The 24519-nt window shown below is 42.2% G+C and overlaps 1 protein-coding gene across 1 annotated transcript in view; it reads left to right on the top strand.

Moving 5' to 3' along the window:
* Window positions 1-9442: 9442 nt before the first annotated feature.
* LOC138795672 (probable cation-transporting ATPase 13A4) overlaps window positions 9443-24519 on the top strand; it is a 107376-nt gene continuing 92299 nt past the window's right edge. Inside the window, exons 1-6 of the mRNA XM_069975059.1 lie at window positions 9443-9606; window positions 16006-16179; window positions 17075-17209; window positions 22828-22895; window positions 22973-23053; window positions 23851-23920. Of these exons, the coding sequence (XP_069831160.1) occupies window positions 9544-9606; window positions 16006-16179; window positions 17075-17209; window positions 22828-22895; window positions 22973-23053; window positions 23851-23920 (591 nt within the window). The 5' untranslated portion in view covers window positions 9443-9543. The remainder of the gene's footprint in view (window positions 9607-16005; window positions 16180-17074; window positions 17210-22827; window positions 22896-22972; window positions 23054-23850; window positions 23921-24519) is intronic.

The raw sequence follows: 24519 nt of genomic DNA, 5'->3' as shown, positions 1-24519 counted from the left end.
GACGGAATGGTGCCGGATGGTCAAACGCTAATGTGAACGTAGCCTAAGCCTTTGATGCAGATTCAGGAGGGTCCATACACAGTATTTTGAGCCTATTTTGTCTGTATTTTTACCAAAACCAGGACAGGGTTGACAAAAAAGCTGCAAAACTTTCCTTTACTGTTTTTCTGTGTCAGTTGCTATTTTAGTTTTAGTAAAACTACTGGCCAAATAAGGCACAGAATATGGTGTGTGAATCACGCCTATGGCTATGATTACTCACTACTGTTTGGACCTTATTTTCAGCCATAAAAATTGACCGAATTTCATGTAAAAACAGATGGGAGGTATTCCGTGTCATGCAATATTTCCTATTTGTCTGTAAATGTGTTTTTCACTGCATGGACTTCTGTTTATATGATGTTCTATTTGTAACTCCTAATAAAAACAAGTTAAAAAAAACAGATGGGAGGTGATTTTTTTTTCTTGGCTTAATTTTTGTCCATTTTTTTATGTCTTTAAATACTAGGCAAAAAATGCATTTTTTTTTAGCAATTTAGAAAATTAATTTATTGGGCGTTGAAATAACAACCAACATATTTTACTTCATGCGTGCATTAATAGCTTTATTACATTGGGCACATGTTATTTAAAAGAAATTGGATGTTTTTTAACCATGAAGTCAGGGTTTACGGCAAAAAATGGGCACTATTACTATGTTTGAACTCTGCAAACACTGGTATATTTCATGTTAAGTCCATGCATGCATTTTTGCGGGGGCTGTTTTTTTTTTTTTTTTTTTTTTGCAGCCATTAAAACAGCAGTTTTTATACTATGCAGTTTCTATACAAATGTCTTACATTTTTTGTTATTTTGGCAATTTTTACCTCAGGCTATGTTTCAACAACATCTATTTAGCCAAAAAGACGGCTGTCCCAAAAGGTGGCCGTAAACAGCCAAAATAAGATGTTGTTTGAACATAGACCAAATCAGTCAAAACTAAAATACAAGCACATTAATTATTTAGCTGTATGGCAGATTTTCCATCGATTACACTGGAACACATTATTAAAAGAAAATCTAACAATGTTTAACCATTAAAGCACTGTTTTATGAATACTTTAAAGCTAAAGAGAAAAGCCATTTTACTGTAAGTAAACCCAATGTGTGGCCAATTCTGGGTAACATTGCAGGCCCACTCAGTCATTTAGCAGCTGTGCATAAAAACCTCCAACACCAACGAAGCACGGATCAAAGGGCGCAGGTCCGGGAAGAATGGAATAAATATTGACGTATAAAATATTTATTGAGACTCGAGCATTTAGCAGCTGTAGCAGTGTCCCAACTGTGTCATTGAATGGTTAAAGCGACACTGTCAGCAGGTTCGGGCCAGTAAACCTGCTGATATGAGCCAGCCACTATTTACCTCCAGGTTCCATGGCTGTCATTTATATTCCTGTGGGGTCTGGTAACAGGTTGTTCTTTGCTAATTGCTCATATGCTAATTAGCTGTTCTGGAGCATCTGGGGCGTTCCCCATAGCCGCCCTAGCCTGCCTCCTCGCAGCCCGCCCCACTATGCATATTCATTTATGCATAGCTAGGCCGCTTGTAACTGGATGCTTCCTGCACATTTGCCATAACAAGCGGCCTGGCTATGCAAAAATGAAAATGCTAAGTGGGGCGGGCCGGAAGGAGGCAGGCTAGGGCGGCCGTGCTGGTGCTCAGGGAGCATAGGGAACGCCCCAAATGCTCCGGAACAGCTAATTAGCATATGAGCAATTAGCGAAGAACAACCTGTTACCGGACCCCACAGCAGTATAAATGACAGCCCTGAACACCAGAGGTAAATAGTGGCTGGCTCATATTAGCTGGTTCACTGGTCCAAACCTGCTGATAGTGCCGCTTTAATTGGGCCTACAACATCATGTTACCCAGAAACGGCCACACACCAGGGAACGGAGTGGCAGAGTAAGGGTGGCACTGCTGAAGACAGGGAAGTAAATGGATTCCCCAAAGAATGCGTTATTTGTCTAATTTACGGTAAGTAAATCTGTCAGCTGCAGTTCCCACTTTAATAGCTGTTAGGTCAAGGAAACTGATAGTACTGTTCAAAAATGACAGGAAGGCAGGGGGGTGGGGGAAAATAATAAAGTAAACTAAATCATCCTCATGCCTCCGTAATACCGCCTCTGGGTCCAGCTCCAGCTGACAGTCGCCAGTGTCCTGCAGGTCTTCCAGCTGCAACTTCATGTACCTCGCTGATTGATTGCCCACTCAGCCAATCAGTCACTGACTGGCTGAGTGGGCAGTTGCTCAGCTGGAAGAGCCAGAAAATGACATCCAGAAAATTACAGGACTTGGGGACAGCGTTATGGAGGCATGAGGACGACTGAGTTTTCATTGTTTATTATTCTCCTGTACTCCCCTGCCTTCCTCCATTTTTGAATTCGGTGGGATTTCTCCTTTAAATCTGTGTTTACACATGCATTTTCATTCCATTCCATTGGTATCTTCTATTCATAGAATCAGGGATTACAAGCTGATTGCTTTGGGATGAGACCATCAGGAGCCCCACCATTCCCAGGAACGAGGACACAATCTTCAGACAATCAATGGAGCATTCAGTCTGATTGCATGGCCACTGCAGCCCGTGCTTTATTCATTTCAAATGAGCTTACTAAACACTTCCGCATTCAGTGCTTGGAAGCTTTTGGCAGCCTCATAGAAAATGATTGGCGTGCCGGCCACAATGGCCCACATGCGCACTGAACACTCTGTATTGTCAGGTCGAACCCCCCAGAATCAGCTTGTTAGCTCTTACTACCTACATCACCACCTCCCTTTTTATACAAATACATGATCTAGCCCCTTTATTACTATCCATTTTTTAAGACTCTTTAAAAACCTATTAAATGTTCGGTTAGGCTCCGTGCACTCAGAGCAAAAGCGGCGGAAGCCACCAGCCTCCGTGTCATAATGACACTGTATGGGAGGCTCGCAAGCCGCATCTCTCCGCGCTGAAGAATGAACATGTTCATCAGCGCGGAGAGACGAGCCGCGCGAGCCTCCCATAGAGTGTCATTATGACACAGAGGCTGGCAGCATTCAGCAACGGACAATTCCGCCACGGAATACCGCAGCTTTTGCTCTGTGTGAATGACCCCTTAGGCTTCTGCTTCTAGCAGCACAAGTAGTCATTCCATGGCTAGGTTCACTCACCATCTTTTTTGGGCCATTTGAGTATTTCATTGCAAAATAACAGACATTACTTGGCCTCAAAATGACTGACGTCCATAAAGACGGCTGTCAAACAGCCTAAAAAAACGGTGCATGAACCTAGCCCAGCTCTGTGGATAAGCAATCGCCCTCCCGCTATCATAGAATGGTTCCCAGAAATAACACACCAATACAGAATGGAAGAATTATTACCAGACTATAAATTCCAAACCTCAGATAACCACTGTCTGCAATACAGACCATAGGTAGATTTTATGTCCTCAGAATGTGTTCAGACCTGAATTGCCTCTTCATCTTGCTATTGACATTCATGCATTAGCACTGGACGTGGAATTTACCTGACGGCTAATTGTGACCTTTCCAAAGCTGGCCAGCTGTCACCAAGCATCCTTGTTTTGCAAAGTTTGGGGTTAAAGCCCCCCTTGTTTGAAGTGTAACTTGTTGATATTTTTACTTAAAGGGGTAGTGCGGCACTAAGAAATTATTCACAAAATAACACACATTACAAAGTTATACAACTTTGGGCTAGGTTCAGACTATGTAACTGTGCGGCTGTATTTGCGGCTGTAATTGTGTGGCGGTATTTTTGGTGGTTCATGCGTACGCTGGAAAGTATACGATATACGGCTGCACAGTGCACACTATGTATGAATCTGCGGCCCTATCGTAAACGGACCCGTAAAAAATGAACAAGACCATTGTTTGCGGCTGGAAACGCGGCCGTGGATTGACAGGCGGTCCGTACGGAGTACTTCAAAAATAGCCGGCAATGATGCCGAATGCCGATGCCTCTAATTGTTAATATATTAAATTAATAAAACACATTTTCTTTGTAATAAAGTCCCTTTCGTTGTTCAATAATTTAATTCTAACGAATCCATCATTGTGCAATTAAATATACTGTTAAAATAAATACATATATAAATAAATGTATATTTATATATATATTTATTTTTTGACAGTATATTTAATTGCACAATAATGGATTCGTTAGAATTAAATTATTAAACAACGAAACTGATTTTATTTCAACGAAAATGTGTTTTATTAATTAAATATTAATTAGTACAGGAAGCTCCAGTAAGCCGTTAATTCATATTGCCGGCAATAGAGCTTTCTGTACTAATCATCACTTTACTTTAATTAACAACTTTAATTAATTAACATCTGTTTAAACAAATGTTTCTTCTAATTATGTTATCACAATAGCATTATTAGAAGAAACATTTAGAATTATATGTGCGCTCAGCTGATCGGCTGAGCGCACATATAATTAGCGGGTCCGCAGCACAGTGACTTCATTGTGCTGCGGACCAGCGAAGAGGACACATCGGGGTGAGTATAAAGCTCTCCCCACCCCCTCCCCAGCACTGCACCCCTCCCAGCAAGGAAGGGGGGGTCACTTAACCCCTTCCTTGCTGGGATGGGTGCAGTCTGACATCAGTCTGGCCCCCAAGGGGTTAAGGGGGATGCAATACATCCTCCCTTAACCCCTTGGGGGCCAGACTGTAAGCAGCGATCTGTAAAGATGCTGCATACTGTAAGGAGCACAACACCGCTCACAATGTTGTATAACTTTGTAATGTGTGTTATTTTGTGAATAATTTCTTAGCGCCGCACTACCCCTTTAATGGTCTTTCATTGTACCAGTCCTGACTTCCAAGACACAAAATGGTTCTTCCAATACATCTGACACTTTAAGGCTATGTTCACACTGCATATGTTTCCGTCCGTAGTGCGAACCGCGAATATACGCACGTAGTTTCGAGGTTGATGCGTTCGCTTGAAAGTATACGATATACTCCCGCACAATGCACACTATGTATGAGCTTACGGCCGGATCATATACGGCGCCGTGAAAAATGAACAAGACCATTGTTTGAGGACGGAAATGTTGAAACTCACGGCCGTGGATTATAGTGCGGTCCCGTACAAAGTACTTATTTCAGCCAAATTGAACTTGATTTTTCGATCCAAAAGGTTCTGTGAGTTTTATTGGGCTGGACGAAGATTTTCAAGTAAATGACCTGTTTCAGATCGCTACGAAACAAGCTAGGGAAGCATAGCTATACTACGGGCGTATGTTCACGGTTTGTATGCATCCGGCCGCATGTCGATTTTTCCCACGCCCGTAGTTTCAACCGCACATGTACGACGGTTTAACCAATGTGTGAGATAGGCTTAAGCGATCGCAAAACGAATTTCCGTACAATATATCGTACAGTCTAAATGCTGATCGTTATGAAAAAAAAATTGTTACTCCGACATCGTTAATCGTACGATCGGGAAAATTATCGTTCCGTGTAAACTTAGCATAACAGAAATCCCTGATCTAAAGAGCTGCAGCAGAGGTGTGGAGCTGGCTGTCTCTGCAGTACATGAAAACTATGCTAAGAGTTATAGTTCCTCAGCAGCTATCAGTAATATGAAGCTCTCTCTGCATCATATTACTGATAGCTGATGAGCAACTACAACTTCCAGCACAGTTCTCAGCAGCTAGCCAACTTCTTATGATCAACAAAGCCAGCTTCCTCACTGTGAAAGCCACACTGTTTTCCCTGCTGATCGCGACCCCGCACACACTGCAAGCTGCTCCCCCCGCTGATCGGATCGCCCAACCCCCACCCACACTGTAAGCTGCTCCCCTCACCCCCCCCCTACACACTAAGCTGATCGGACCCCCACCCCCCTTACACACTGTAAGCTGCTCCCCCCTCTGATCAGACCCCTCCCACGCATACACACACACACTGTAAGTGGCTCCCCCCACTGTTCGGAACCCCCCACACACACACACACACTGTAAGCTGCCCCCCCCCCCCCCCCCCCGCTGATCGGACCCCCCCTACCCCCACACGCACTGTAAGCTCCCCACTGATCTGACCCCCTCAACCCCACTGCTCCCTTCCATACTGATGCCCCCCCCACACACACACACAGACTTATAAACCCAGGTCCGTCCCTGCTGCTTCTGCCTTTAGAATGAATGGCTTGTCGGCTCTGCTTCACCATGTGTAGTAGAGCCAATCACAGCAGGGATGGAGCCGGGCTGTTATCTTTGAGTGTATATATAGTGTCCTATGCGTGATGCCAAGAAAAATGATCATGTCCCTTTGGTGGTATTATGGTAATATGCTGAGGGTATTGTGTTGCTGGGTGGTGTAGTGCAACCTTAGGGCTCACCTTCTGAAACCTTCCTGTCACGGTGGGGTCCGAGGGTGCTGGGGCCCTTGACTTCTTCAGCATACACGCAGGGACATATAATTTTTAATAAAAGTCTTCACACAATAGCGGTGAAGGTATATCAAGACTTTACTTGAAGGATAACTATATACAATCCAATACAGGAGCATCTGATGATGGCAAACTGTTGGCTTGATCAGAGTCCTTTGCTTCAGGGGGAGGGTTACCTTGGTTACTATAGCTTAGACTTGGTGGATAAATAGGATTACAAAGAGACAGACCTGTTCCAGAGACTTTATAGCTTTCCACCTTTATAAGGTACGTGTGAATAGGTACTTGAAGTTACTGAAGAGACTTGATGCTGTCGACGCTCACTATCATGTAGGAGGAAGACGCATGGACACACTGACTTGGAAGCCAGGAAAATGTGGACGGTGAATGGGAGACCCTCTTTCACTTCACCAACCCGACAGCAGGCACTAATAAATACAGAGGATGTCCTGCTGAGACTTAGAAGACACGTATTAGTCCTTATGGCTGACTGGAAACAGGTTATGGTCTGAGGATGGAGTCTGACAGGATTACTGAGGTGACGTAGGGAGGTTAGATGTGACTCTGGCAATGCCAGACTACCAACTGACACTAACAAGACCGCACAGCCCTTCTGGGTAAAAGGTGGGCGGAGTTAGCTTTCCCCTGGCCAATCACTAGATTGTGATAGGGGAGCAGCATTGATCAAGCTCAACACTTGTATTATTAGAGATTAATACATATCAACATATTAAATAAATACATAGCAGAAAACAATACCACTACAAGAGAGCTAAGGAAGAGCAGCAAATACATAGGCCCTAATACAGACTGTCTAAGGTTGCCAATAGCAACAATACATTTCCAGACGCCTGACAATAAATACCGGTCTGGGCCATTACATATACAGCTTACAGTGTGTGCGGGGGGTGGGGGGTCCGATCAGCGGGGGGAGCAGCTTACAGTGTGTGCTGGGGGTGGGGGTCCGATCAGCAGGGGGGGGGGGAGCAGCTTACAGTGTGTGCGGGGGTGGGGGGTCCGACCAGTGGGGGGAGCAGCTTACATCCCTGTGGGTCCAGGGATGAGATTAGCAGGGAGCAGGGGCATCAGCACAGAATGGAGCCGACCTGATGTTTGTGCAGGGGGGAGGGTGCTACTGCAGCAGGGAGGAGACTGGCCTGTCATCTATCGGTGAAGGAAGGACACGTGATCCCGACTCTGAAGGTGGGAGCCAGGAGGAGAGAGCGTGTCGGAGTGGACGTGGATTTACCTCATTCAGTGCATGTAGAGGGGGTGAGTTGGCAGTAACAGCTCCAAAACGGCTGAGAACAGCTAATTACTTGCATTGAGCAACATATAGAGCTATGGATGGGCTATTTAACACTGTAAAAAAGATTTTGGGAGGAATACCCCTTTAAGTTTAATCACAGGGCACGGCAGGTAGTCATCTGGCCAGCTCCCTGGCCGTGTTTAGTCACCGCTTTCTCCCTGTCAGCGCACTCAGTGACAGGCAGAGAGGCCAGTTACTGGCGCCTCTCCCTGTCAATCATCCCCGCTGAGCGCACTGAAAGGGAAAGAGCAGTGACTAGACACGTGCGGGGAGCTGTCCAGATGACTACCTGCCACACACTCGGGGATTAAACTAAAACGTCTTCGGTATAAAGCTGCTGCTGTGGCTGGGGTGTGCTGCCATCTGCATAGAAGCTTTATATAGTGCTCCAGGGAACCAAATCTGCCAAACTGGGCTGATTGGCTCCCTTTAACAACAAATAATGGCATAATTTTATAATAACAGATAATTTTATATTATACAGATAACAGCCGACTAATAAAATGGCCATAATTTTGACAATGTGTGAACATAGGTAGGAAACCTATGGTAGGAAAACAGCAGAAAATACTGACACTGAATGTAATTGCCCTTGACCTGCATTAATTGCACAAGGTCTCCTATAGCTTTCAATGTTTGCATTGCAATGGCTAAAGTCTGTTAGAAAATTCTGCAAGAATAGTTTGCATGTGGGCAACGAAACTGGCAATGCTGCTCACCTTGCACTGTGGGCTTTAGTTTCAGCATCTAGAAGAGATTTGTTAAAATTTTATCCCTTATAAGAACACAGTATAGTATCTCCATGTAGCTATCACCCTTCCCCCGTAATTATTCTCCCTGTGCTTAGCCACCTAGTCGGTAATATGTCCCCTGTAGGTAAGTGGCCCCCTGGTTAACATGAAGGAAAAAAAAAACATTATTTCTATGAGGATGAATGAAAACACACAAGCTATAAGCTGCATGCAGTTGGAATGTGGCAGACACTCACCGCACAATTTCCAGGCAAATGTGTGCATCGTTTTGCTGCTGCATTCCAGATGCATGTAGCTGACCACTTGTGTGTTTTCACCCTTAGGCTATTTTTTCACAATGTCTTTTAAGGTAAAATAACGTCCGTTATTGTATTATGGCGGCCATAAGTAATGATCATGATCATTATTAATAGCTGTCATTATCAAAAACCTGTTCTTTCATCTCAAAAAAACATGTTGTGGGAACATGACCTTACACTGGACATTAGTTTTTAGGGTCATTCAATAGTAGTTTTAAAGCTGATACATTCATTACTTTGATGAGCTGTATTGTAAAAACTGTCACTTTGGTTAAATTTTCTATGAGAGTCCATTCACACATACAGGGTCAGCAGGAAATTTGATGTTTCTTATTTGAAACTACAGATTTGATGCTGTGTTCAATCATTTGGTTACATTGATATCTATGACGTCAAACCTGCTGCAGATCCTATACATGGTAATGAACAATAAAGGGGCAAAATATGTACAAGAACTGGCAGAGAAGGGGTTAAGCAATCGGCACTTGTTAATGTGCTGTTTAATACCTAGCTTGTCCTGCAGGTATGCAGTCACATTTGTATTTCAAGTTTCTCCTGAATATTTTGTAAAGTTACCTGTATTTAAAGGGTTACATCACCTGGCTGATCCTGAAGGTGGAGCCAACTTTTAGTTCCTTCAAAGGAAAAGCTTATCTGTATGTGACTATCCAGCAAGGTGTGCAGGGATTTCACTACTTTGGAGTTTACAGCAGGAAAACTTCCTTGGGATTGATGGGGGAAACACTAATGAAAAATCACCATGCTTTGCTTAATCAGGGGGAGGAAAATGAGATGGTAAGTTTCCTGACTTCATCCATTTACACAGCACCTTGCTCTCTGTTTACAAAGAAACTTTCTTGGCTTGGCATCCTTGAGTTCTCTTTACTGGATGTCTTAATAGGTTTAATAATATTTTATCTGCTAAAGAAATAGCAAATGGCATACTTTGTTTTGCTAAAATGTATGACAGCACCCCCATCTATTACTTGTGGCTCTAACAGGACCAAATGGCTACAGTTATGTGAACAGTTTTCATAGTGCACAGATAAACAGGATGAACTCTGCTACATCTGTCTCTTCTAGCATCAGTAATTTACATAGAAAACTTGGAAAGGTATAGTTTAAAGGTGGTGTATGAAAATGTAAGCCTAGTTTATTTTTCTTCACATATAGTTAAGAGCGCTTCAAGAAAAATGCCTGTTGCCTGTATGAAATCTAGAGATTTCCTGAGACACATGTATACTTACTCGGGACATGTTGAGGATGCCAGCTTGGCGTGATCCAAGTCAGCTTTAGGATTTCAAAAGGTGAATAAATGCCAATGCCATTCAAATCTTTCATGCTTGACCTAGAGCGTAGTGTTTGCCAGTGGCATGAAAATGTTAACTTTTATTAAGCATTTAAACCTATTAGGCATTGCCATAGAAACTGAATTTCTGGAGTAGACTTTGTACTTGTACAAAAATTGATTAGAATATTTTTTTTTGTACTGTTTGAGTTACTTTGCCTTTGTTTACCTGCTCAGAAACTGCTCAGACTAGTAGGATGAGTTCGTCCCTGTATTCTGCCACAGGGCACAAACACTTATTACACCTAGGAATTTAAAAGGGATGGAATTACTAGTGAATCAGAATCCCTACCAGTATAAGGCTAGTTTTACATGATGTGTGTTTTGTTCTGGGGGGAAACGCTGCATTGTATGCAGCAGCAATCCAAAGGTAGCCATGTCGCCTATTCTCTTTGTTTTTATATTATGTATTTTCTCACAGCTCGGTATCCATATTTTATGGGGCTAAACCACATCCTGGTTTCTCAAAGTGTCTCCTGTGCAGAATATGTGTTAATGAAGTGACCCTAAATTATTCACATGGACATAAAATGTGAACCAACCAGATGGACCACATTACAGTCAGTGGGGTCTTTCAGGGCTCTATTTTTGGCTGTTTGTGCAGCAGTCCATTTGGCTCTTTGTCAGTGCTGAACGGAATCTGCAATGAAGGCTGCGACACAGTGTGGACCTGGCCTAAGTCTTACGTGCATATATGTTTTCACCTTTATTAGAGATCTGTGACTTATAGAGGGCCTAATCTTGGATATTGCAGAACTTTTACCAACAATAAAATATTTCCCTAGAGTATAATACCTTTAAATAGTTTAGAGCTGGATTAGATAATCATGGCAACTAGATTCATGACTTGTAGTATTGTCCATGTACATGGCTCAGCATACAGCATTATCACCACATCTATTCAATGCAAATGACAATGCTGGATCTCCACAATAGACAGCATAGACAAAAAGTATATATCACCATGGCTCCCAAAAGAATAACCACAATGGGAGCTTTAGGTTTTATCAGTTTCAGTTCAATGAGTATTGGTCTAGTGAGACAAAACCTATCATATGTTAATAATTGCCACTGCCAGACAGTTTCAGTAACCAGTAACCTTTTCATTTATACAATGCAACATGTACCTGCTTGGAAGACACATCTAAATTTCATACTGATAATAGCTATTATACCCTGAAAGTAAAGCTTCTAGGGGAGAAAAGCTTTAGGCACATGGCATCTACAAAAAGTGGACTTAATTTTCCCATAAAATATGCTGCCAAACCGAATAAAAAAAAGCAACTTGTTTTCATGTTAGGGGGTTTTGTGTTTACGCTGTCCACAACTTATATACATATTACTTGTTTGACTGCTTTTAAAAAATTAAAACCTTTAAAAAAAAAATAATAAAAACTAAATGGTGGACATTTATCAAACATGGTTTAAAGTGAAACTGATTCAGTTGCCCCTAGCAACCAATCAGATTCCACCTTTCATTTTCCAAAAAGTGGGATCTGATTGGTTGCTACGGGCAACTGAGCCAGTATTAATTTACACCATGTTTGATAAATCTCCCACAATGTGTTTAAATTTGCTCTATTGCCATCCCTATAACACTTTTTTAATCCTTGATTTATGGTTCTAGATGAGGTGTTATTTTTTTGCGCCATGATCTGTACTTACTATCGGTAGCTTGCTTGCGTTTATGTGACTTGACCACTTTTTATTAAAATTTTTGGGCGAAGGTTGCGATCCCTCCACTAGACCACCAGGGATGGCTTTAGTAGAGCATTTAAATGCATGGCCCATGGCATTTTTGACTGCAGCCAGATGTTAGCTTTTTTCCTCCTGTATAAAAAAAATCCCATGTCCATTACAAAATGGAATATTGGAAACTTTTTTTTTTTCTACACACACTGACCTGGATTCATTGTTCTTGATCTTGCTTTAAAGGGGAACTATCAGCAGGTTAGATGAATCTAACCTGAAGATAGCCCCTTGTAGCGGGATGCTGAAGAGGAAGGTATATGCGCTACCTCCCTCCTTTGCGCCGATCCCACAGTGTTAGTCGGAGTAATCTTCACTCTTCCATTGGATATCACTAGGAGCAGCAGGCTGGTGACCCAACAGTGCTTCTAACAGTGCAGCAGAGCGAAGATCACTCTTACTAGCAGCGCTAGACCAGCACAGAGAAGGAAGGTAACACACGGGCGCTTTAAGGAGCTATCAGCAGGTTAGATTCGTCTAACCTGCTAATAGTTCCCCTTTAAAGGAACCTGGTGTACCTGGTGGTACATACTCTTTAATCGGAACCGACAGATGGAATGGCGCCGTCACAGGGAAGCCGGTCCCGTGCACAGCGCCGTTCTATGCACCGGAATCCACCCCCAGTGGGAGGGAATTCCCTCCCCTGTATGACGTGGCTCTAATAGAATGAATGGAGCGGCGTCATAGAGGGGAGGGAATTCCCTCCCACTGGGGGCGGCTCGGCCGGCCTCCAATGCTTAAGCACTGTCCGGTTCTGGTGTATAGAACGGCGCCGTGCACGGGAACCGGGCCGCGGTCTGAAAAATGGACCACGGCACCGGCTTCCCCGTGACGGTGCCGTTCGATCCCTCGGTTCAGATTAAAGAGGATGTACCTGGTGGTACATCCTCTTTAAAGCAAGATCATGTCTGCAAAATAAAAACAAAATTGCTAAGTAGAATTTTCTTTCTGCTGGATCCACTTCTAGCTTTGGCAAAAAGAAAACTTTTTTAAATTTAAATAAATAAGTGAAAAACACAAAGTAGATGTGCTGAAAGTCAAAGACTTAACAGTTTTAGGGTAACCTAATATTTTTTTAGGCCAAAAAAGCCAGAAAAATGTCAATGTGGCGCGCAATTTTTTTTTTACACACCTTTTTTTTGTTTTTTTTTCTGTTTTGTTCTTGTGTGTGTGAAAACTATTTGTTGTTTTGGCGTTGTTCTGGTGTTTTTACCCAAACATGAACTTCACTGCTGAAACCCGTGTTTGGGTCCAAATGTCAACGCAAATGCAATCGCTCCAGAAAGGAGGAGGTTAAGTGACCCCTTCCTTGCTGGAGCGGGTGCCAGACCCGGCGCACAGTTTTCTGTGTGCTGGGGAGAGGCGGCCGGGCAAGGGGGAAGAACAAACAGTCTGGTCCCCAGGTAGTCAACTTAACCCCCAGTGGGCCAGACTGCGTTCTGTTCTGGTTGGGGGGTTGTTGGGGTAGGGTCAACTTACCCTCCAATCCTCTCCTGGTTTTCAGGCAATCGGGCTGCAGCGGGACCCTGCTACAGCCACTGTTTAGCTGGTCAGAGACTTGTGCAGTGTCAGCTCAGCCAATCAGCGACTGCAGCGTTGTCCCGCATTAGCCACTGATTGATTGATGGCAAATTCGAAGAGCCAGAGCCCGCCTCACTTCTAGCTCAGTAATTTGGGCTCTGGTGAAGAAAGAAGGCGTCAGAGGTGGTTATAGACAAGCACTGCACCCAGGAAGGGGGCACTGTACAATTGATAAAAGTACTTATTTTAAAAAAAATGACACCCCTCTTTGACTATTTTATTAAAAATAAAACAAAACTCTGGTCATCAATGTAGTCCACGAAATCAAACACAATCTTCTGGATAGCGATATCGGAAATCAAAAGGGAAGACACGCACAAAAAAAACAGAAGCACCCATCATTTTGACAGGTGTTCTGCTCCTTAATGTATGCAGCATCTGGCCAGATGCTGCTTACAATCTTGCACACAAGTGATTAAGTGAGGATGCATTGCAGATTGAGCTTATACTATACCTATACGAAAGGGGATTAGGTGTCCCCCTTCAGTGCTGCAATGGCTGTAGTGCAGGTGTGTGTGTGGGGGAGGGGGAAGTGTTCATACTCACTGTCGATGTCTTCTCTCTTCACCAAAGTAAGCCACACTGAGCTAGAAGTAAGGCAGGCTCTGTCTTTTCAAATCTGCCATCAGCCAATCAGCAGCTGAAGCAGTACATCGCTGCAGCCACTGATAGGCTGAGCAGACACTTCTGCAGTGGCTGACGCAGGGTCCTGCCTCAGCCGCTCAGTGACTGAAGTAAGTAACCCTCCCCCACCCGTAGCGGAGCAGTCTGGCCCACAGGGGGTTAATTTAGCCCCCTGGGGACCAGACTGCTACCCCTTGCACACCCCAATTGAGCACATTCTTGCCGACAGGTGGTTCAGTAACCCCCCTGGGGACCAGACTGTGGCGCTTTCTTCCCAGAAAAGCGCCTCTAAAAATGCCATACACATTGGCATTTCTTAGTAGAGCAGAAGACTTCTATTGAAGTCTTCAGGAGAAAAATACCAGAGTTTGCTATAAAAAAAAAAAAAAAAAAAAAAAAGCTAAATCCACACCCTCAGCATGTTGCTTTTTTACATAACTGCCACAGAGCCCCAAAAATGCCAAGGAGGAGAGAAAAGCGCCACATCTGGCCATTGCCGTTTTTCCATGATTTTTATACAGTGTGAAGCCAGCCTTAGGCTATGTTTACTTCTAAAATGAAGGCCATATTACACAGTCCAAGCTGCACAACCCACATTTCCTAAATCTGCACCTTTTACATTGCTTTATGATCATGCAGCCAGGACTACATAAACAGTTGCTAGATTATCTCTGCAGCTCTTTGTTTTTCCATTTACACAGAAGGATTATTTGACAGATTATCTGCCAAGGATTTGAAGCCAAAGCCAGGAACAGACTATAAATGGAGACCAGGTCATAAAGGCAAGAACAGACTATAAACAGACCAGGTCATAAAGGAGAGCCTGAGATTTTTCCTTTTTTTTTCAAATCCATTCCTGGCTTTGGCTTTGAATCTTTGTCAAATAATCTTTCTGTGTAAATGGACCCTTAGGGCGGGTTCACACTACGGAATTCTCGCGGACAATGTCCGCGGAATTCCGTCAGCTGTCCGTCCGCACATCTGGGCGCCTTTCCGCCGGCCCCATAGACACCATTCTATGGGCTGGCGTATTCAGCTATACGCTGAAAGTAGTGTCATGTCACTTCTTTTAGCGGATCGCGGAATACGCCGGCCCATAGAATGGTGTCTATGGAGCCGGCGGAAAAGCACGTGCCCGTGCGGGCGGACAGCTTACGGAATTCCGCGGACATTGTCCGCGAGAATTCCGTAGTGTGAACCCGCCCTTACACTGGAAGAAGTGCGGCAGACAACTGATTATTTTTTGCAAGCAAATCGCCCTATTGCATGGGGGTGATTGGACAGGTAATTGGTGATAGGGCCTTTACAATACATTTGTGATATAATTCACATTTGAGATGCACAAACTTATAGTAAATTCAGGTTTCCCAAAATTTGTCTCCCCGTGGTTATAAAAGATGGATGTAGCCTGAGGACTGCCAGGTAAACATGGATACATCCATCATCTCCAGCCACTGGAAGTCAAATGCTCAGCTTTCAAGGGGTTTGCAAACCTGATTGTACTGTAAGTTTACTTATCTCTAGTTTACATGCTATGCAATATCTTGCACCCCTTCGAATTTTGCATCTGGACTACTGCCACCCATCCCCCATGGTACTCTAATGCCCACAAGTTTAACTATATTAGTTGAGCTGGGAACACCCCTTTAGGATGTGAATGGTACTTTGGACTGCTTCTTCACTTATATAAGCTGGATATTTCTATGATCTTGATCATCAATTCATGAATGCGCTCTGTGAAAGTTTGCGAATTGAGGGCCGTGCTTTTTAATGAATACAGACATCAGTGCATAATAACATGTTCAGTTGGCATTGTAGGTCAATTGGAAAAAAGACTAGTAATGTTTTAAAGAAACATGGAAATATGTAAAATAATTTCTAATATTTTATAGGACATATTTGGATACAGGACCAGCACCTGTCGAAAGGCTTTGTGCATATGTGGGTATATATTCTCTCTTGGATTTCTATGGCTCATCTTTTACTGGAAACCGGAATGGCATGTATGGGCACACTGCATCCCATGTTCCTTGCGAGAAGCTGATGTTGTATTACTTAGAACCACAGTAAGTTTTTTTTTTTTGTTTTATCCTAACGATATGTTTAAATAAAGAATAAACATGACTGGCCAAGTGTGTGCACTCCTTTTTTTTTTAGCAGAAAGTAGGTTTTGGGTTTATCAATCAGTAAGCTTTCTTTATTGCTTCAAATAGTTCATGTTCATTGCTGACATGCTGTTAAGTGAGACATTTGCATAGATGGGGAAGTGTCTGTGACCTACTTCTTATATGTAGACAAAGGAATATAATTAATCATACATTACATCTCTCAGTCTCACGTGTGCACTCTCTCCTGGGACAAGTGCCGTAACACTTTTGTTCTAGTCTGACCCATTTCCAAGTAGAAAAAATATATTTAAAAAAAGCCCTTTACTTGAAGAACCAACTACAAGTTTGTTGGTTAACCCATCATACGAAAGGAAGGTTATTTTTCACTACAGGGCTCCTGTCAGGTTGGGGGGGGGGGGGGTGTTGGGACCGCAGTAGCTGAATTTTGTGAGTAAAGCACAGGAAGGGCCCCAGTTATTTTCACCATTTAATGTCGTGACATCACCTTTTTTTTTCCTATAAAATTGAAGCCTGTCTGTGCATTTCCCATAATTAGTGTACACTACAAATTTTTCTAACTTTGCTTATGTACTAACATATTTAAAAATACATTTTGGCCAGAGTTCTCCTTTTACCCAGAGGCATTTCCTGGCAAGTTGCAAATGCGGGAGATGCAGAGGTGGGGGAGTAGGTCTAAGATATTTTCAGAGCATCTTAGCCACATATTAAAATTCACCCGAGGCCCTTTAATGTAAACAAGAAGACCACATAATTTCTTAAATGCATGCATTTTATTTGTTATTTTATTGGATGAAATGTGTCCTTGAATTGATCTTTTACTATTTTCATGTAGGATGCTTTTAAAGAACATACGTGGAAAAACGTGCTCACACTTCAGCTGACTGACTCTCAGTACAAGTCTTATAGTGCTGTTGCACATGATTTAGATTCAGTCATTAATAAAGCAGTGATTAAACCTGAACTGCAGGTAAGTTTGGCACTATTCCTAGAATTGTCTTGCGCAAAATAATGAAAATGATTTTAACCAGAAAAACTTCTTTAGGCTTTCTTTATACACACTTGTGGAGTGTTTTAAAGTGTTCTTTTAATATGTCACTGAGAAATGTCCAAAAGGTTTTTTTTTTTTTTTTAATTGTAATTTTTATTAGTTTTACAATTTTTTTTTAACACAATATAAACAGAAGTATACATAGAAAACCAGTAGCAGTAAATTCATGAAAGGCACCGGACACAATCCTGAGAGAAAGTCCAAGACACATAAGATAACATATCATTCTGCTGTAGCAATACGAAAAACCAAATCTATTGAAGAGACTGTGAACCGATGCCAAAGCACTCAAAGGCAAGACAAGACAAGACAGAAGGGAATTGGGGACTAACAAGGGAAGACGGACAAAGGAAGGGAAATCTTGGACACTCCTCCATTGCTGGCAGGGGGAATCACAGTAGGAATCCCAAGGGGCCCAAACTGAGTCAAATGCATAAATCTTATTATTTAAAGATGCCGTTAAGACATGATGTAAAAAAAAAAAAAAAAAAAAAAAAAAAAAAGTTGGGTGGTCTCCTATCCTTGATGGGGACGGTTGGACAGGTATCCAAACATTGTTGTGCAATGACTATACTGCTTCCAGCAATTAGTATAACCTAGTGTGCCATAGGCTAGTGTGCCATTGAAAGGAATTACGGTGAAAGGGAGCTATCCAGATTTTTTTTCTATCTCCATCCATTTTTATTACCGTAAATAAATCTAAAAATATCTCTTTGAAGGCCTCTAAGTTCAGAAAGCTGAATACGAACTGGCAGAGTTTCAAAAAGATGTCCACTTAAATTTAAAGGCCATACTGAATTGTCAGAGATTCAGACAAATTTAGGCATCGCTTCCAACTTGGAGGTGTTAACCTTATACCCTGACAGTCGGCCAAAGTCAGTGAGTAGTTTGTGCAAATTTGGCAAAGAAACCAAAGGTTCTGACGAGGTGAGGAGAACATCGTCAGCAAATAATATTATATTAAAGTCCTTGCCTCTTACAGAAATTCCTCGTATATCAGAGCAGTTTCTAACTAAAGCCACCAGGGGCTCTATGTAGAGGCGATAGTGGGCACCCCTGTCAGATGCTGTTTGAAAGTGCAAATGTCACGGATGACATATGTGGAACCACGTGATACAATGTATAAGGGTTTTGCCCAGAAAAATATTGGTCCTCGGACTATGAAGTGTTGGTTTTAACTTTAATAAAGTATTGCAAGGGAACGGAGTTTGGAGCTGGACATTTGTCTTTTCGTGTACCAATGTAGGCACAGGTGGAGTTGTTAACCTCCTCTAGGGTTTCCACCCTTTGAGTCATATGCTTTATGTCCCTGTTGACCACTGCAATTTCTGCTCTAAATGATTTGATTCTTTTACTTCAGAAATAAGGGACTGAAAGTCTTTTTGTGGGGAACTGGGACAGCATCTCACGGACTCCTTGCTGTGACAGTCCCTAGGCCTGAAGCCTCTCACTCAGAATCTGAATGGAGCCAATCTGTGGTATGCTGGGGGCTGTGTCTGGTAGCACCCAGGGTGGCTTTAGCAGCAGTTGGGGGAAACATATAATTTCCCAGTTTAGTTTTATTGTTTCGGGGTGGCTTAGGGGTATCCGGCATCATGTATTTGTTTTGGTGCTTGTCTCTTTAAATTGGCTTGGTTAGCCATGCAACTGCTCTCCCAAGGTGACAATAAAGGAGGGGAAATGTTGGGAGCAGCTATCGAAGGTATAGTCTCTCCTGGCAGGTACAGTAGTGCTGGGGTTAACTCACCCACTCTCTCCTGCGTCACAGCCCAAGGGCAAGATGATGTCTCTCCTTGTGGTGCCAGTGCTGGCTCCCGAGTACTGCCTCATGCGTTGTATGGGAGACCCTGTACCTCCTGCTCCAGAGATTGAGGCGGGCTGCCTGGAGGGAGACTCTAAAACCTGGTGACCGCTCGAGCAGCCCAATCAGAGGTAGATGGAGCTGGGGGCTGGAAGGCAAGCGGGCACTGTGCAGAGGCGGCGGTCCCTCAGGTGAGGTAGGGATATACTGAGGGTGTACTGGTAGCTGGTCTCAGGGCAAGGGAGTGTTGTCTAGGGGTCCCCCTGTTCTTCCTCTCCCTAAGCTGGCTGGGTGAACGGGTGCTGGCTATCGTGGGCCTCTCAATGTAGCTGCGTGGCTCGGGAGCTCCTTTACCATGCATTTGCTTCCATCGGGAGCTTGCCATGCCCCCCCCCCCCCATGTCAAAAGTTTGGATACAAGCAGATAGAGCCAGCAATGGCCAGATACTACAAGATGAGGCAGATGCTTGTCAGTTGGCTTGGAGGTGCAATGCTGGCATGCTGGGAAATGTAGTTTTCTGGACGGCACCATCTTGGATATATACCAGCTTTTAAAAAAACTTGTAGCTCAAGAATGGCGGCTGCAAGAAAGATGGAATATGGCTCAAAATAGACAGGGGCACTTGGTTAGCAAGACCAGATAGGTTTGGAGGAATTTAATTTTTTAGTTTTTCAGTGGAATACTCCTTTAAGGCCCTATTACGCAGATTTTCTGGCAGATTTTTGAGACCAAAGCCAGGATTGGATTTGAAAAGAGGAGACATCTCACAGTCTTTCCTTTATGACCTGTTCTCTGTTTATAGTCTGTTCCTAGATTTGGCTTCAAAAATCTGCCAGATAATCTGTGTGTGTAATAGGGCCCCTAGAGCGAGGAGGAGTGTGTGGCTGAGCAGTTCCCTACTGGATCACTGCAGGAAATGCGGGCTACGTGACCAAAATGAACATTATGCAGCAGCTACAGTTGTATAAGGCAAGCTCAAGCACTAAGTTTCCTTCATAGACAACAATAATTAACATCCACCATCAATAACCGACTTCACTGATCATGCTGATCCATTTCCTTCGTACATCGCTGTTCTATTCCCGGGCACCGGCTGGGGGGGGGGGGAGCACTGGAGGTGGGCTGGTCCCTCTCTAGTGACAGGGAAACCCCCGTCTCTCTATGACATGGCTCCATTCATACTGTGCAGAGCCGCTTCATAAAGGGGCATGGGTTTCCTCACACTCGGGGCAGGCCGGCAAGCCTCCAGTGCTTCACTCCTGGCTAGTGCCCGGGAATAGAATGGCGCCATACGCAGAAATCGGGCTGCGGTTCAAAAAAGGACTGCGGCACCAGCATCCCTGCGCCACTCTAACCATGTAAATATCAGAAAAGCAATGTAGTGGTGGGACATTCGCTTTAGGTAGTTAAATGATTATCATCAGCATGATCACTGATGTCTGTTATTGATGCATGATATTTATTTTGATCACGTTGCCCCAAAGCACAGGCAGCCGTGATTCAAATAGTCATAAGTCATACTACTTTCAGAACACGCTTAATCCAGAGGGCTGTACATATCGTATGGATTAAAATACATATCATAACCCAAGTACAGGGGTAGAGAAGACCTTGCCCTAGAGTGTCTACAATGTACATGAAGAAGACTGTAGGTGAAAGAAATAGCAGATTGTATAGCAGTGCAGTGAAGGGTTACTGTAGGTTACTTTTTGCAGTTTGAACTAAATCTAAGAGTTTATTCTGAAGTATGGAAAAAGTAGTATGAAAAATAAGTTTATTCTACTGACCTATAGGTAGTTTATATGTAAAACCTTTAATTGGAAAAAATGCCTATATGCATAACCTATAACTCATTTAAGTGAATGACACCCTAAAAATGAAAAAAGAAGCTGGGCAAAAGTATGTGGGTTGGAGTTACTTTTTTGTTGTTTAAATAACCTATTCTGTGTATAAACATTTAAGCATAGTCTTCATCACCATAGGGTGTTTAGTGGGATTAGGAGGGCACATGCCCAGGTGCTTTGGTGGATGGCAGCAAGTCGCTGTGGCTTGGTTTAGGGTATTTCAGTACAGCATTAGGGCAGTGTCGGAGAAGAACATAAACTGCACAACAAGCTATGTAAAATCTCGATGAGCTCTAAATGGATCAATGAATCTACTATATCATCTCTTTAGCCAAGAGCCCTGTATTATATACATTTTGGTAGATTTGATTGTCAGACAGAAATGGCACATTAGTCCAGAACTCCATTGTACTTATTTTGACTGTAAAATACTCATATTTTCTCATTGGACCTTTTGTGAGCTGGTCTGGGTGTTGTATAGGTCATTTTTAGTTCAGTAGGAATCCACAAATTTACATGTTTCCAAGAAAATATGAGCTGCATAGAGCCCTCAGCCGTCAGAGAACACTGCTTAATAGATTATTAAGGATTTAAAAAGATGTAGTTGCTTTCTTCCAAAAACAGCACCACACCAGTCATCAGGTTATCTGTGGTATTACAGCCGGGCTTTATTCACTTCAATGGAACTGAGCTGCAATAGCACACACAAACTGAGGACAAGAGTGGCAGCTATGTTTTTTTGTTTTTCCTAATCCTGGATGATCCCTTTACCTGTGTTGTCAGAATAAGCCTGTGTTTTAATCTAACCTGGTTGTGTTGTTTCAACTATGCCTTGAACTACAATTAAAGGAATGATGAGTATGTGAACTAGTTTAGTTGTGGGTTAACCCTATTATTTATGAAGGACTAGGTGTAACCAAATGTGCGTAATTGTAAAATGAATTTCCTTGTCCATATACTAATTTGGATATAACCACTTGTAAATAATATAATGAATATAATGCCACAGGCAAAACACTGTAGTCTGTATGCAAAGGAATGTTTAACCTGTGCAGCTCATGTATTATGTACAATAGCTACAGATAAATTGTATTTAAGATCTCAAGCAATTCTTATGCTGAAAAGTTACTTTTGTTTTTTGAGATGATTTATGGATAAATATTTCTGCCTGTTGCAATGTAATCAATTACATTTGCTGCAAAATGCAGTTGGAATGTGATATGCTGATGATAGGAGCTTTCATGTTTAGCTATACTGATTCACCAGGAGAGATTAGCAGTTGGCAGATTTGTGCCAAGCCTAGGCTGTTCAGAGTGCAACAGGATCAGTAGTATAAACCATTTCAGGCATTTTATTGCATAATCAGGTACAGCGATGGTTACTGCCTTTTAACTCAGTGCCACTCCGTGCTGATCCTCTCCGGGTGCTGGGAAAAGCTGGATCCAGTTCTGGGAAATTTTCAAGCACCCGGGGAGGAGCGGCAGTCAGTTTAAATGGAAGCAGGCTGATGAGCAAATTTCAGAGATAACAAAGTGCTTTCTTATTACTGTAAATTCACTCATCTCTAGTCAAAACGTTTCACTCTTTTTCCTGTTCATGCAATAAAAAGCTGGAAATTCCTTATACTACGGATGCTTTTGGACTCTCTTCTCTACAAGTTCTTATGCCTACATATGGGATTTTAGGCTTTCCAGTTTGCATTTAGAGTTTATATTTATTCATTTGTGGTTGAGCCTAGGCAGTTGTCAAGGGTTCACAGACATACTAATTTCAGATTTCCCCAACTAGCAGTACAGATGTGGTAATAAATAGACATTAGTAGTGCTCACATTTGAAAGGGAGAAAATCTATTTATTCTTTCCGCCCTCATGTATTTTTTTTTTTTCTATAGGTCCGATACATACAAGTACAGAAAATTCGTTACATATGGGATGACTATAATCAGTTTACCAAGTCTGGGTATGTGGAAAGCATTTGAAATATTTATGTATTTTTATTCTCTTAATTATCTTACGATTTGTATGTTTTAATTGCAGGATTCTGGAAGAACATTACACGTGTGCATCCATACATGACAATTTTGGGCATGGTTTTACGAAAGGGGAGCAGGATGTCAGGTAAATGTGTTAATATAAAGAAGTCCAGTTGCTCAGAGAAGGCCTTGTGATGAATGTAGCAAAAAGCTTTGCATATATTAAGGCTATGCTTACATTACTGTGGAGGAGTTCTGTTGGGTTTTCCATCAACCTTTCCAGATTTTTTTTTACAAGAATAGCACAATGCATTATCAGTATGTTAGTAGGATGCTGTAAAACAAAGTTGAACTTACCAGAAATCCAGGTCCAGTCTCCTGAAGGCAGATTTTCTGACTTGTGCTTGTTGAAAAAAAAAAAAAAAACTAAACACAGGAGTTCCATCAATCTCATGACTGCCTTCTCTCTGTGAGCATTCAAATGGCCTGGGAAACACAGGACTGACTGTTTCCTGTTTTTGAGAAAAAAAAGTCAGAAAACAGGAAGTGCCGTGTTTTCCATTAGAACTGAAAAAAAAAAATATGAATTTAAATTACAAGCTTGCTTTATTATAAGCTGGCTTTATATCACATCTACTGTTTTAGATTTTGAAAGTTATAACAATAGTGACACTTTAAATTTTTCAAAACTAATTTAAAAAAAAAAATCTTTTTATCCCATTATTTATCTATTTTCTTTAACAAATCCGATTGTATCTCAACAAGGTGCACAAGGGAAATATCCTCAATGAAGGAGAAAATATTTTTGTACTCCTATAGAAAACATCCCTTCCTTTTTGGATTTTATTGTTTTATTAAATTACAAAACAGACCCATGTTACACCTTTTCATGATAAATTGCTGTGCTAGTAAAACACAAACTGAAAATTGCTGTAATTGCAGGAGGCTTATCTGTGGGCCCAACGTAATAGATGTTGGAATTGTACCAATATGGAAATTACTATTTAAAGAGGTAAGATAATCCTTCGTAATTATTATTTAAGAGCAGACACTTGTCAGACCTAAACCCTACAATATGACGGGTGGTTCTTTTTTTGCTCCTGACCTGTTCTGTAGTAAAAGAAAAAAAAAAAAATATTCACCTTTTGCAGACAGATGAATTCTTGTACCAATGCCCCTTAATACACTACTGAGGGTTATGTCATACCAAAGAATATTTAGTTGGATCAGGCATTATTGGCTCAAATATGACATGCCTATTATAAACTACAGCTACAATATCATACATGCAGGTGGCATGTACCTTGAACTCATGAGTTTCTTTCCTACTTATAGAACACTGTTATCTATTCAAGTCTGCATACCTGTAGACCCCCAAAAAGAAGCCATTGCACATGACTTTGTCATAACTGTCAGCAATTCAAGGTGCAAACTTACAGTTCGCTCATCTTCACATGTGACCTATTTCTGTGTAACTCTAGACTAAATCAGTCTGTGCTTGAGCTCTGTAGGAGAAAAACAAAGGTCTCAAGCTTCCCTCAGACACAGGTTTTACACAGAAACGACACAAAGAACGCCAATAAAACTGTGATGAAATTTTCCTGCTTTTTT

Source organism: Dendropsophus ebraccatus, chromosome 6 (assembly GCF_027789765.1).
Source record: "Dendropsophus ebraccatus isolate aDenEbr1 chromosome 6, aDenEbr1.pat, whole genome shotgun sequence".
Classification (NCBI taxonomy): Eukaryota; Metazoa; Chordata; class Amphibia; order Anura; family Hylidae; genus Dendropsophus; species Dendropsophus ebraccatus.
The sequence above is the reverse complement of the archived record's forward strand: the minus strand, read 5'-3'. Positions and strand labels throughout refer to the sequence as shown.